Source organism: Equus przewalskii, chromosome 6 (genome assembly GCF_037783145.1).
Source record: "Equus przewalskii isolate Varuska chromosome 6, EquPr2, whole genome shotgun sequence".
Taxonomy (NCBI): Eukaryota; Metazoa; Chordata; class Mammalia; order Perissodactyla; family Equidae; genus Equus; species Equus przewalskii.
This window is the reverse complement of record NC_091836.1, coordinates 80,487,184-80,499,392: the sequence shown is the minus strand read 5'-3', so window position 1 is coordinate 80,499,392 and position 12,209 is coordinate 80,487,184. Positions and strand designations below refer to the sequence as shown.

General features: G+C 51.3%; 1 protein-coding gene across 7 annotated transcripts in view; it reads left to right on the top strand.

Moving 5' to 3' along the window:
- GALNT18 (polypeptide N-acetylgalactosaminyltransferase 18) overlaps positions 1–12,209 on the top strand; it is a 351,784-nt gene that overhangs the window by 320,243 nt on the left and 19,332 nt on the right. For all 7 annotated transcript variants that reach the window (XR_011541200.1, XM_070624315.1, XM_070624314.1 and 4 more), the window contains one exon: positions 3,125–3,289. Coding sequence is in view for 6 of the 7 variants with exons in the window: in XM_070624315.1 (XP_070480416.1) it covers positions 3,125–3,289 (165 nt within the window). In the remaining variant the exon portion in view is untranslated. The remainder of the gene's footprint in view (positions 1–3,124; positions 3,290–12,209) is intronic.

Below are 12,209 nucleotides of genomic sequence, written 5' to 3'. Positions count from 1 at the left end.
TGGATAAAACTGATTTCAGCTGTTACCTGGGCAGCCACTTGTGTCTGTGGAGCCCACCCTGGAGATGAGAGCCAGGCCCTGATGACAGCCATAGACAGGCCCTGGCTGTCCTTGTCTCTCAGCCCACACTCCTGAGCCTCTGGAAATCTGGGTCCTGGCATGGAAGGGGACTGAGAGCTGACTCTGTGCTGAGGAGAGAGCATGGTGCCTTTGACCCAAAGGCATAAACAAGTGCGCCCCTTTTGGAGAGAGGCCCAGGTGCCAGATTAAGGCCCTACACTGTGCACATTCAGGGAAGGCTTTCCGGAGGTGATGAGTTTTCATTATATTTTCCAAGTAGCAAGAGTCAGGGTAGGTGAGTAGAGGAAGCAGGGACAGCTCTCCTGTTAGTGTGACTGGGGCCTTTATTCCTGATATGGTAGTTTCCCCAACTTGGCTGTTGGATCTTCCAGGACAGGGACTATGCTTTCTCATCTCTGTATCCTCAGAATTCAACTTACAGATTGTTGGTTGTTGCCGGGATGGATGGATGGATGAGATGCCTAACTGCATCTATTTAATTTCCTAAATCCTACCACTCATCAGATCTCCCCTCAGTTCCAGTAAACTGGAAGCCACAGCAGGTCATCAGCTTTCCTTGGTGGTGAACTGGAAACCCAGACCACATAATGGGTGGTCTCAGGATTATGATGAGAAGCCCACTTCTTACCCAATTCAGGAGTTGAATAGGCTCCTCTTGCCTCTGTGTTCTGGTCACATTTCCCCACTGATGCTGGGCAGTCTACATTTGGTCTCTGCTCAGAGCATTGGTCACCATGATCTGTCACCTCTGTTATGGGAAGATCAGTCACCTTAGTAGTTTTGCTGTCTATTTCCTTGGATTCACCAAACCTGCTAACTTGTAAGGTTATCTTAGAGAGCAGCTCTTGCTGTAATGAGTGTCTTCCGTTTGTCCTTCCAGATCCGCCCTCCATCCTTTCCTGCCACCCTGTGAGGCTGACTCTATGGAATGTTGCAATGGGCTCCATGTTCTCTGGCTTCCACTTGGGTTCCACCAGTGAGCCGACCCAGCAGAAGAACCTGGTGGTGAGGGGAGGGTGGAGCTGGGATATTCACCCCCACTCACCATTACCACCAGACCTCCCTTCTCAAAAGTCAGCTCTGTCTACAAAGCTTTTCTCTTACAGGTTCTGGTAACTGTTCTCTCCTCTCATCCCTTTGGGCCTGGGAGTGGTAACAGCTCTGTGTTACCATCCCAGGAAACTATACTATCCCTGTGGCTCCCTTCCACCCTACCCACACCACTGAGAATTATACCTTTGTTGTATCCTTCTCGGATTCTTGTCTGTCGAGTGTGCCATCTGTTTCCTGTTGGGACCTCAACTGACTCATTGGCCTGAGGATCTTGCTATGTCTGAAGTGACCCTGCCTGCCTCTCCATGCCTCCCTGGACTTCTGAGGGTAGGAAGAACATGCCCCCAAAGGACCATCCCTTGCTTACCCTCCTTGCCTGCACATCCTTCTCATCCCACCATCCCTTTTACGCCCCGCACCCATGTTTAAAAAGTCCTTGTCAACCACCCTCTTTACTAAGACAAGAAATACTTCATTTTATCATTTGGAGTTAATCAAAACTATTTACCAGTGAGAATTTTTGAATAGATCAAAATAACAAGAGGGCCCACCCTGAATTCTAACCTAAAGCAAAGAAAGGCAATATCTCAACTTGCCCATGGGGCCTAATCGGAGGTGGGGGTGTTAATGTCTTTAGTGATATGAGGAAAGGAGCTCAGAGAACCCGACTGCCCACTCAGAGCCCTTGCTGGGAACCACTGCTTGAGGCTGGGGAAGTGACTGAAGGGTCATGTGGCTTTCCTCTAGACCAGGGCCAGCAAATCTCAGCCCATGGGACAGCCCCCATTTTTGTAAATAAAGTGTTATTGGAACACAGCCATTCATTTGTGTAGTGTCCATGGCTGTGTTCATGCTACGATGGCAGAGTCGAGTGATAGAGACTGCACGGCCCTCTGTGCGGACAAGAGTTACCACAGCAGACCTGATGGCTCTCCTTTGAAAGCCCTGCTCACAAGATGGGCCCTTAACTGGGACCTTGGGTTTCAGGAGAGTTGCCACCATTCCCACAACTGATAAGAGGGGCTCACTGGGCTGACTGTACAAACAATATGATTTACACTAAATACCTGCCTTCCTTCTGGAAGTCTCAAATTTGGTACCTACCAGGGAGAGGCTGTCTATGTGACCAACCCCCAGTAAAAACCCCTGGCATTGAGTCTAACAGGCTTCACCGGTAGACACCCCTTCACACGCGCCGTCTCCACAGCTTGCTGGGGGATCCCGTGCATCCTGCGCACCATGGGGAGAGGACACTTGGAAGCTATGCTTGGTTCCCCCAGACTTTGCGCCCTGTGCCTTGTCCCTCTGCTGATTTGATTTGCATCCCTTTGCTGTAATAAATCAGAGCCTTGAGTCCAACTATATGCTGAGTCCTGTGAATCCTAGCGAATCATCGAACCTGGGGGTGGCCTTGGGGACCTCCCAACACACCCGCAAAGCCAAAAATATTTGCCATCTGGCCTGTTAAGAAAGTTTGCCACGCCCTGCTCTTCACAGTCTTAGTATGAATGAAAGTTACCTGTTGCATACGTCCCATCCCGCAAGAGCCTGAACTCCTCTAAGGCCTGGCCCAGGTCTTCGGCTCTTTAGCTACCAGCCAAGCACAGTATCTTGTGCAAAATATTCACAGAGGGAAGAAGTTGGCAAGCCGGTAAGTAATGGATTCAAGAAGTGTTTTTTAAACTGTGGATGGTGAAATCAATTTAAAAGGTTGTGACAATATTTTTCAATGAAAGAATACAATAGAGCATAGTTCATTGCATACAGTAGGGCTGTTTTATTTCTTCAAAATTTTGTTTCAGTTCTACATGTGGACCAGATACTATACTGCATCATAATGCAGAAGGGTTTCTTCCTGTCCGTTGCAACAGAAAAGAATCTGAAAGCGACTGGACTGTGATCTCTCTGCCTGCTGCCCGGGGAGCAGCCCCACCTACCCTCCCGTCTCTCTGGTCATTAGCATTTAACCTCGTTCTCCCCCCACCCTCAGAACGTGTACTACACCAGCAGTGGGCAGATCCACGTGGGTGTCCTGAGTCCCACTGTCGATGATGATGACAACCGGTGCCTGGTGGACGTCAACAGTCGGCCGCGACTCATCGAGTGCAGTTACGCCAAAGCCAAGAGAATGAAGCTTCACTGGCAGTTCTCTCAGGTACCAGCCCCAGAGCCCTCTGGAAGAGCAACAGCGTAGAAAAACGGGGAGAGGGGCCGCAGGGGCCAGGGAGGGCATGGGGGCAGAGGGGGACTCTGTGGCCAGAGGGAGGCTGTGACTCCAGGCCAGTTCTCAGGATTTACTGAGCAACTACTACATGCTGGGGGTTTCGCATATGTTAGCTTATTGACTCTTGATGTTGGCTCTGAGGGAGGTTATTATTATTATTGTCATTGTTGTTTTATCGTTTTATTTAATTTTTACATATAAGGAAACAGGCTCAGAGAGGGAAGTCACCCGCCCAAAGTCACACAGTAAGGGGCAGGGCCAGGATTTGAACTCGGGTCTCTCTCACTTTAAACCCTCACATTTCTTCTACACAAGCCCCTTCTCATGAGATGAAGTGCCCAGTCTCCCAGATACAGACAGTGCTGGGTTTTCTCTGATCTCTGGCCTCTGACCCCCTCTGCCTTCCTCCCAGTATGGGGTCATCTAGGGTATGAGGTTTCCTCGCAGGACAGTGACTTGGGGCCATTTTGTGAAGGGCAGTCTGCACACCCGTGGCCGTGGAACATTCCTGTACTGTCTCCATCAATTCTGGGGCCCCTGTTTATCTTCCTGCTCTTCATTGACCCAGTTATAAAATGATGCCCAAGGATCAAGACACCCAGCTGGAGGGGCCTGCAGTGACCCAGCTTTGAAGAGAGCCTGGGCCTCGGCCCAGAGGCCTCCCAGCCCCGAGGAATCCACTAGGTTAGGATGAGTTTCTGCCCACGGATAGGGATGTGCAGCCCCCCAGGTGGTGCAGGGAGAGTGTTCATAAGGGCAGGTGAGGGAGCCCATGCGATTCCAGGGCATCAGGGCTGCTCGGGGCTGCACGTGGAGCATGCTTCCAGGGAAGTCAAGAAGGGACTGTCTATACTCACAGGACTGAGAGTCAGAGAGCCTACTCAAGGCTTCTAGCAAGCTGCCCCTTTCCTGGGGAGGAGGCTGATGGGTGTAGGAGGGAGGTGTGCGGTTGGCCACACTGTGACTCCAGTCCCGTGTCCAGGGACTCTCCCTTGAGGTGGGGGTGGGGAAGGGGAGCTCCTGGCTATGTCAAGTTCACTGGGTACAGGGTACCTTCGACCTGTGGTCTGGGTATGTGGAACCAGAGGACTGAGAGAGACCCTTAGTCAGGTCCTAAATGGGTGGTGAAGGTTAGTACTGAGCAGCAAGCTCAAAACACGGTCATAAATTTAGGGGCTAGCTGGAGAACAGGCGCAAGAGCCCAGGCTGGGGCTTTGTGACCCCAGGAAAGCAGATGTTGGGGAGCAGCACGAGGAGCCAATGGGAGCCCTTCTGAGGGCGGGCAGGGGGTGCATGTGGCAGCTCTGAGTCCTGGCTGGGCCTGCAAAATGTGCGGGTTCAATGGAAAGGAATGGAGCACGAGAACTGTGCCTCCTGCCCCTGCCCCTTCCTGTCCATATGACCTCTGACCTGTGCTGTACACTGTAAAGTCCTGTCCCAGTGAGAGAGTAGCTAACTTGTTCATGCTGGGCGTGCTCTGGGCCGGGCTTTCTCTTCACCTGGACTGACTAGCACACTTAACCCTCACACAGCTGGATGTGATGGGTGCCATTAGCCCGACATTATAGGGGAGGAAACAGAGGCACAAAGATGTTAGATATCACGCCCAGGGTGCTCGTGTTGTTTAGTATTGTTCCTGAAGGACTTCAGATTCTCTTTGTTACTTCTAATCGCGGGAGTCTGTTGGAGGTGGCCCCCTGGAAGGAGGTCAGGGTCAGGGCTGAGGGGCCTGTCCTCCTCCCACCTCCCTCTCTCCTGGTGAAGCACCGGATGCCCAGCTGTGGTCTGCTTTGACCCCACACTGTGCTCAGCACAAGCCTTGTCACTTTTTCCTGCCAGGTTTCTGGCGCCAGAGCGACACCGGACAGAGCTCCATTTCCCCTCTGCCCTCCATTAGACTGAGAGGCAGAGGATGGCCTGGAGGCGTGTGGTCGGGGGCAGAGCCAGGTGTGTGCTTGGTGGTGAAGGGGTTGTTTTTTCCCAGCTCAGGATAGACGCAAAATGGGCCTGCAAGCTGGAGGCAACAGAGAGAAAGCGACATATCGGGCCCCGTGGAGTCAGGGCTGACTTCGCTGGGGTGGTCTGGAGATCATCCATCAGGAGGGTCTGTATGGGGCCTCACATGGGGCTGCTCTCTGCTGTCTGCAGCCAGGCCTGCTGGGTGCCCAGGTTCCGCTTGCTCCAGTGGATTGAGAAAGAAACGGGGCAGGAAGATGGTGGGGGTGGATTGGGGCAGGGCTGGTGGCTTTTCAGAAGACTTAGTACTTCACTTGGACTTTGAAGAAGATGTAGGAGCTTGCTCTGTATAGAAGTAGTGAAGGGCATTTCAGGGAGAGGGAACAGCATATGCAAAAGCTCCAGGCATCAAACTCAAGCCACATTCAGGGAGCTGCAGGAACAGGTGCGGCTGGATCCTGGTGGGCACAGCAGGGAGCAGCCGGCCATGAGCCTGGAGGGCCGCTGGACCAGGTCAAGGGGGCCACAGGGCCTGGACCTGGTCCATGAGGGTGAAAATGTGCAACAGGGCGCTGATGTGTTTAGGCCTGGGCTTTGGAAAGCCCCCTGTGGCAGGAATTGTGGCGCTGAATGGGAAGGGGAGATTCTAAAAGACGGAAAGAGGCAGGAGGAAGAGTTAGCAAGAGGCTGAAATGCAGTTTGGAAGTTTAGCCATTCCCTCCCCCGTCTGCTCCATGACCCTGGGGTCCTCATGGCCCTGCCAGCCACCAAGCTCTCCTCTCAGGGCAGGTCTGAGGCTGAGCCGAGGAGCCCAGCTGTTTGTGCTGTGGGTCAGACGTGTTGACAGGTGTGGCTACGCATGCTCTAATGGATGAGCGGGCTGCGTCCACTCCCTGGGAGGAGGAGGAGGGAAGGGGACCCTGGGCTGGGCTGGAAGAGCCCCTGGAGCTCACAGCCCAGCAGGGTGCCTGACCTCTGGGGACTCTGTGTCACCTGGATCTGAGTGTTCCTGAACTGAAGTAAGCTCCCTGGTCCTTTCTGGGGCCTTGCTCCTCTGAGGCACTCCAGAATCACCAGGGAATCAGAGCTCCCTCTGTCTGAGGAACCTTGGCCTCTCTGTCCAGTATCACACAGTTCAGTGTTAATAAGCTTAGCAACTCCATCTCAAAGATGACAAAATGAGGTTAAGTCACAGGACCTGAGAGCAATGGAGCTGGAGTTCAATCAGGCTGGCTGAATCCGAACCCGGACCGCTACGACATCCCAGCCCTCCCCACAGGCACATCCGCCTCCTTTCCAGCCCTCCAGACAGACGGCTTTCCCCCAGGGGCCCCGAGCTCTCAGGCTGCGGTGACAGCTCCATCCCCTGTGCAGAGCTAGAAGTCTTGGTGCCCCTGGCTGGCTGGTCCTCATCTCATCTCTCCATCCCTGATTGAGGCAGAGACAAGAACATTCCCCTAGAATGGGTGTCCTCGAGCCAAAGACACCCCAAAATCCAGCTCCTTCATTTCCTCATCTCAGCGCATGGCCTTGAACAGGCAGCCCCACACCATTCCTGCTTCAAGGGACACAGGAACTGACAAAGCAGGCCATGTTGGCACGTGGAGCCCCGGGGCCCTGGTGGTTTCCAGCTACTACACATGTATCGAATTAAAATTCCCAGAGTGCTTCGGCTATCACATCTTTGATTCTTCTGCTAAGGGGAGCTGCTGGAAATAATATTTTTAAATCCCTCATTTGCAAACCCAGGACAGCCACTCTCACTTGCTATCTAAGAATTAACATACGTGAAATTTTTGCTTCATGCAAAATGATCAATATTAATCAAGCGACCTAGAACCTGTCCCCGAGGCCTCAGTGGTCAGGAGCTACTGTTGACGAGGCCAGAGGAAGCTGGCAGCCTCTTAAATGATTAAAGTCATGTGCTCTGGCTAATTTTCTTGCAACAGGTTGTAATCTTTACAAATTACATGGGGATCCTACTGGCTAGAATGTTCTGGTGCAGGAGTTGGGCTGAAAGGATCTTTTACTGGTGCATTTCAGATCTCCTTTCTGGTTTCACATTCTGCATTATTTACTCTCCTGAGGGCTGCATTTAGACTCCACAGACACTCAGGCTGAATTAATTTCAAAACAATCCAGTGTGCTTCTCCCAGGTTCTCCTACAAAGAAGATAAGCATTTGCATATGTTAGTGTTCCATCTCATACCCTGATTTTCTGTTTAACAAACAAAATACCTTTCCTCTAACCCTCGTGAGCTCTTATGAATTTCCAACGCTCCAGGATGAATCAGGACAGCAGCAGATACTGACACTGAGAAACCGCATTTGATGAAAACATCTCTTGGCAATGCTGATGTACAGGGCTCTGATGAGCAATTTTCCGATGATGAACATTCTTTCCTTCAGTCATTCATCAAACATTTATTGAGCTGAGGGGTTGGGCAGGAGTGGTGCAGATATGAATCAGACATGGCCTCTGCCCTGGAGGAGCTCATGGACATCAAAACATACAGCAAAACTAGATGATGAGAGCAGAAACGAGGTGGGTACAATGTTCTGGGAGCCCAGAGTGATGGGCTCTGTCTGCTGGACTTGGGGATGGCTTCACATTCCAGGCTTGTTGGATCTGGATCTTGAAAGTTTCAGGACAGTTCCCAGGCGCCAAAAGGAAGAACATCCCATGGAGAGGCTGAGCCTAGGCAAAGGCAGGAAAAAGAGCAGGCTTGGGGCTAGAAATCCAGAGTCGGTGAGTGGGGGATTTAGAATTTTCAGTGGGACCTGAGAGAGACCAGACATCAGAGTCAGTTTGGGGCGGACAGTGGTGGTCATTGAAAGCCATGCCGCCATGCCAAGCAGTTTGGAATTCACTTTAGAAGCAAAGGGAGGAACGAGGCGAGGTTCTTAAGTAGTGGATTGCCGTGATGGGGGCTGGGTCCCCCTGGCAGCAGAGTACGGGGTGGATTGGAAGGAAAGAGGCTGGAGACAGGGTATCAAGTGAGGGGGCTGTTCCACTGTCCCCGAGAGAGAAGAGGCAGACTTGGCAGCCAGGGGGAGCGTGGGGCCAGGCAGCTGTTGGGGAGGACTTTGAGAGACATCTCAGCAGTCTATTGGAAGTCGTGATGGATTAAAAGGAGGTAGTTGTGAGGGGATTGTTAAGCCAGGACCACCCCAGGCTCTGGGTTGGAAGAACAGTCAGTAGGCAGCCAGAGTTGTCCCTCTCGAGCAATACATCTATCTCCAAACAGCCAACGTTTCCAACGTCAATACTTGATGAAACTGTATTCACACTGGAAGTGGTAGTTGTTGCCTTTGATGATTTTTCTAGCTTGTGGCTCCTCCAGCTTTAAAGAATTTCCTAAACTGACTACCTACTGGGATTATAAATTCACATGCATGAAGTATAGGATTTTCAATCTTCTAAGAGCACCCAGCATACTGAGATTTGGGGGGTTCTGGGATTTGGTAATACAGTGTTACTGAAAGAGGCATTTAGTCAGTGACCCCTGGAACAATGGAAGGAGAGGGAGAAAGCAGATTTCACGTCACTACAGAGGAGAACTTGGTGTCAGGACACCCGTCAAGCAAAGCAATGGACTGCCTCTCGGTGGCAAGGAGACACCCACCGTCCCCCAGCCACCATTACTATGAGTGGCTAAGCAAATGCTGGAAATTTTGATAGTAAATGCTATCAAAGGATTCTTGCCATAGCAAGGCTCTTATGATGTGCATCCTCTAAGGTGCAACTTCCTTAAAGTCTGTCTATCTACTTGAATGCACGGTTGAAGGAATGGGAGCTGTTGGACCAGAAAGACCTCAGGAGAACTGGAGCTCTGCCTTCCAATATCCAAGGGCTGCCCTGTGCAAGAGTGAGCAGGCTTGTCCTGTGTGGTTCTGAGGGAGGACCCATGCAGGGAGAATCAAGGACCATTTAGAGAGCGGCTCTCTCATAGTTAGAGTTATCCAGACACAAGGTTGGCCGTTCAGGGAAGAGGCGGGCTGAGGGCACCGCTCAGCAGGACATCAAGGCTCTATAGCTCTAAGTGGAGTTGGACTGGATGGTTTTAAGGGCTTGCCAGCCCTGAAGTTCTGTAATTCTAAGCTGAAGTTAGACAGCAAACCCTGAGAAGGGCTTTTTCCACCTAGAAGTCCCACTGGACCTGCCTTAATAGAAAAACACCATGAATTTGAAAATGAGCTGAACCCCTATATGAGGATCATCTTCATCCCACTTTATGGAATTGTTATCCATTATTTCACTCCATGCCCCTCTCTTCCATCAACCAATAGACCAGAGGGCAGGACTGTGTCTTACCCTTTCAGTTCCTCTGGCTCCTAATGCAAAGCCTGAGATAGAGGAGACCCCCAGCATGCTGTTAATCAAATGAGGGAGTCCTTTATTAAAAATTTACAAATCTTGGGGGCTGGCCCCATGGCATAGGGGTTAAGTTTGGCATGCTCTGCTTCAGTGGCCTGGGTTTGTGGGTTTGGATCCTGGGCACAGACCTATACTGTTCATCAGCCATGCTGTGGCAGCAACCCACATATAAAGTGGAGGAAGATTGGCATAGATGTTAGCTCTGGGCTAATCGTCCTCAGCAAAAAAGAAATAAATAAAAATTCACAAATCTTAGTTAAAGGCCTCCTCTGTGCCAGGTCTTGAGCTGGGTTTGCATGAGACTGCAAGATGAACAAAACCATGCCATCGATGACTCCTTGCATGCATGCCGTGCATGCTGAAAAAAAATGAATAGTATGACAGTATTTCAAGGACATTTCAACGTAATAGTCAAAGGACCCTGCTTAGTTGGGAAGTTCCCAGATCCTATAAAGAACACTTTTAGCTGGTGGTGAGTCCCAACTGCAATGCACAGACATGCGTTAAGTGGGCACCCAAAGTTGCAGGACAAACACACACTTCTTCGTGTCACTTCAGCTTTGGGGAGGCAGGTGGGAACGTTTTCTACTAAACAAGTGTGCATATTGTATGGATTGGAGTGCAAATCTGTATGGATGTGTTTTAGAACAGGAGGCTCTGATGAAATGTCAGGGTATTTAGACTGTATTTCACGCTGCCCCCAGATGCTGGGGTGTGTCATCACTCCTGCTGGCTATTGGGATTCTCTGGTGGAGACGCTGGCGAGGCCCATCTGGGAGTCCAAGGGCACCCAGAACGGTGTTCCCACTGGTGGGCCGTCCCCACGCCTCGGCTCCTGGGCCCGCCCCTTTCTCAGCAGCATTCATGCATTTTCCAATGGGGAACTTCAAAGATCACACCAGAGATGTCTATTAATGCCAGGAGAGAGGCGATTTTCGAGATTATGAGGAGACTGCCCAGAAGAGAGCTGAGCGCAGAGCCAAGCCTGCCTGTCTAGGGACAACTGGCTCTGATTTGTGGGGTCTGATTTGATCATTTGATGCAAGATGAGCAACCCACTCCAAAAAGAACCTACTGCAGAGCACATTTCCCAGGGAGCACCGCTAATTCTGCCAGAGAATTTCCCAGCACGCAGGTAGGAGGAGTCCTTGACTTGCTCCTGCTGCGATCTGCAAGTGCTGTCGGGAAGTCCAACTTCGGGAACCTTTTGTACTGAGAAGAAAAGACTATAATCGGGTATTTCCTCGTGGCTCTGGAATAAAACAGCTTTTTATTTCCACGTCACATGAAGGCGCAAGTGTAGAATTGTCCAGTTTTGAAGGACTGACAAAGCTTTGTTGGGGCCCTGAGTGTTGTCTTGGTTATTCGTGGTTTATGGCAGTCTGTGCCTCCCTCTCCCCCTGCTCATCCCGCAGAGATCAGGAGCCAGGACCAGGTGAGAGGGCTCAGCCCCCATCACTCCGACCTGGGTGAGATTTCAAAGTTTATTTATCAAACGTTTATATGGTCCTGACTATGTGCCAGGTCGTATTGTAACTGCTTGACAAATATTCATCCCCACGACAATGCCATTAGGTACTTTAATTATCCCCATTCTACAGATGAGGAAACTGAGGCACAGAGAGGTTAAGTAATTTGTTCAAAGTCAAATCTGGGAATTCTGTCAAGTATGGGGTCCATGCTTTAAACCACCACACCGTGGTGCCTTTGGCTTGCCTCTAGAAAACCAGGGGATGGCTGCAATGGGAGTTTGGGGCTCAGATCTCCCGGCCGGGCCAGTGGCAGGTGTGTGTGAACTGGCTGGACGCCTGCCTCCTCAGCAAATCCTCCAGCCATCCTGCTGTCTCCATCACCCCTTCACCTTCCCTTTGCACTTGACGCTGCTGTCACCCCGTCTTCAGCCCAGTGGCCCTTCACGGCAAGTCCCAGCCCACTCTCACACAGATACAGGTGAGACTCCTTTAAGAAACACAAGCACCTGAGTACTTGTTGAGTGAATATTCATAATCCAGCAAGACCACGTTCCTCTACAAAAAGACTCAATCTCAGGGTTTCTTTAATTAGTACAAACATCCCACCCATGCTTGAAAGTATTTGATTACCGATTGTTAACTACCTAACCTGGAAACTCCAAGCCCCCTGTCCTTAAAGCCCAGGACCCACTGGGCCACTTCCTGGGGAAAGAAAATGAGAAAGGACAGTGGGACGGGAGCTCCGAAATGAGCGGTGACGTCTTCAGAATACCGGGTTCCGTCCACGCACAGCCTCCCTGTGAGCACCTTGACTGCAGGCATGAGGCCAGCCTGGGCTCAGCCCAGATGGTCAGATGCTCCTCCCAGGGAGGTGAGCGCAAGTGACCAGTGGCCCAACACTGTCCTGAGGGAGGGTGATGGCTTCTTCGTTTGTGATTCCCAAAGGGTGGTCCCTGGACCGCCACACCTGCAGCAGCAGCACCTGGAACTTAAAAAGGCACATTTTCAGGCCCCAGCAGAGACCTGCTGGGTCAGAAAGTGGAGC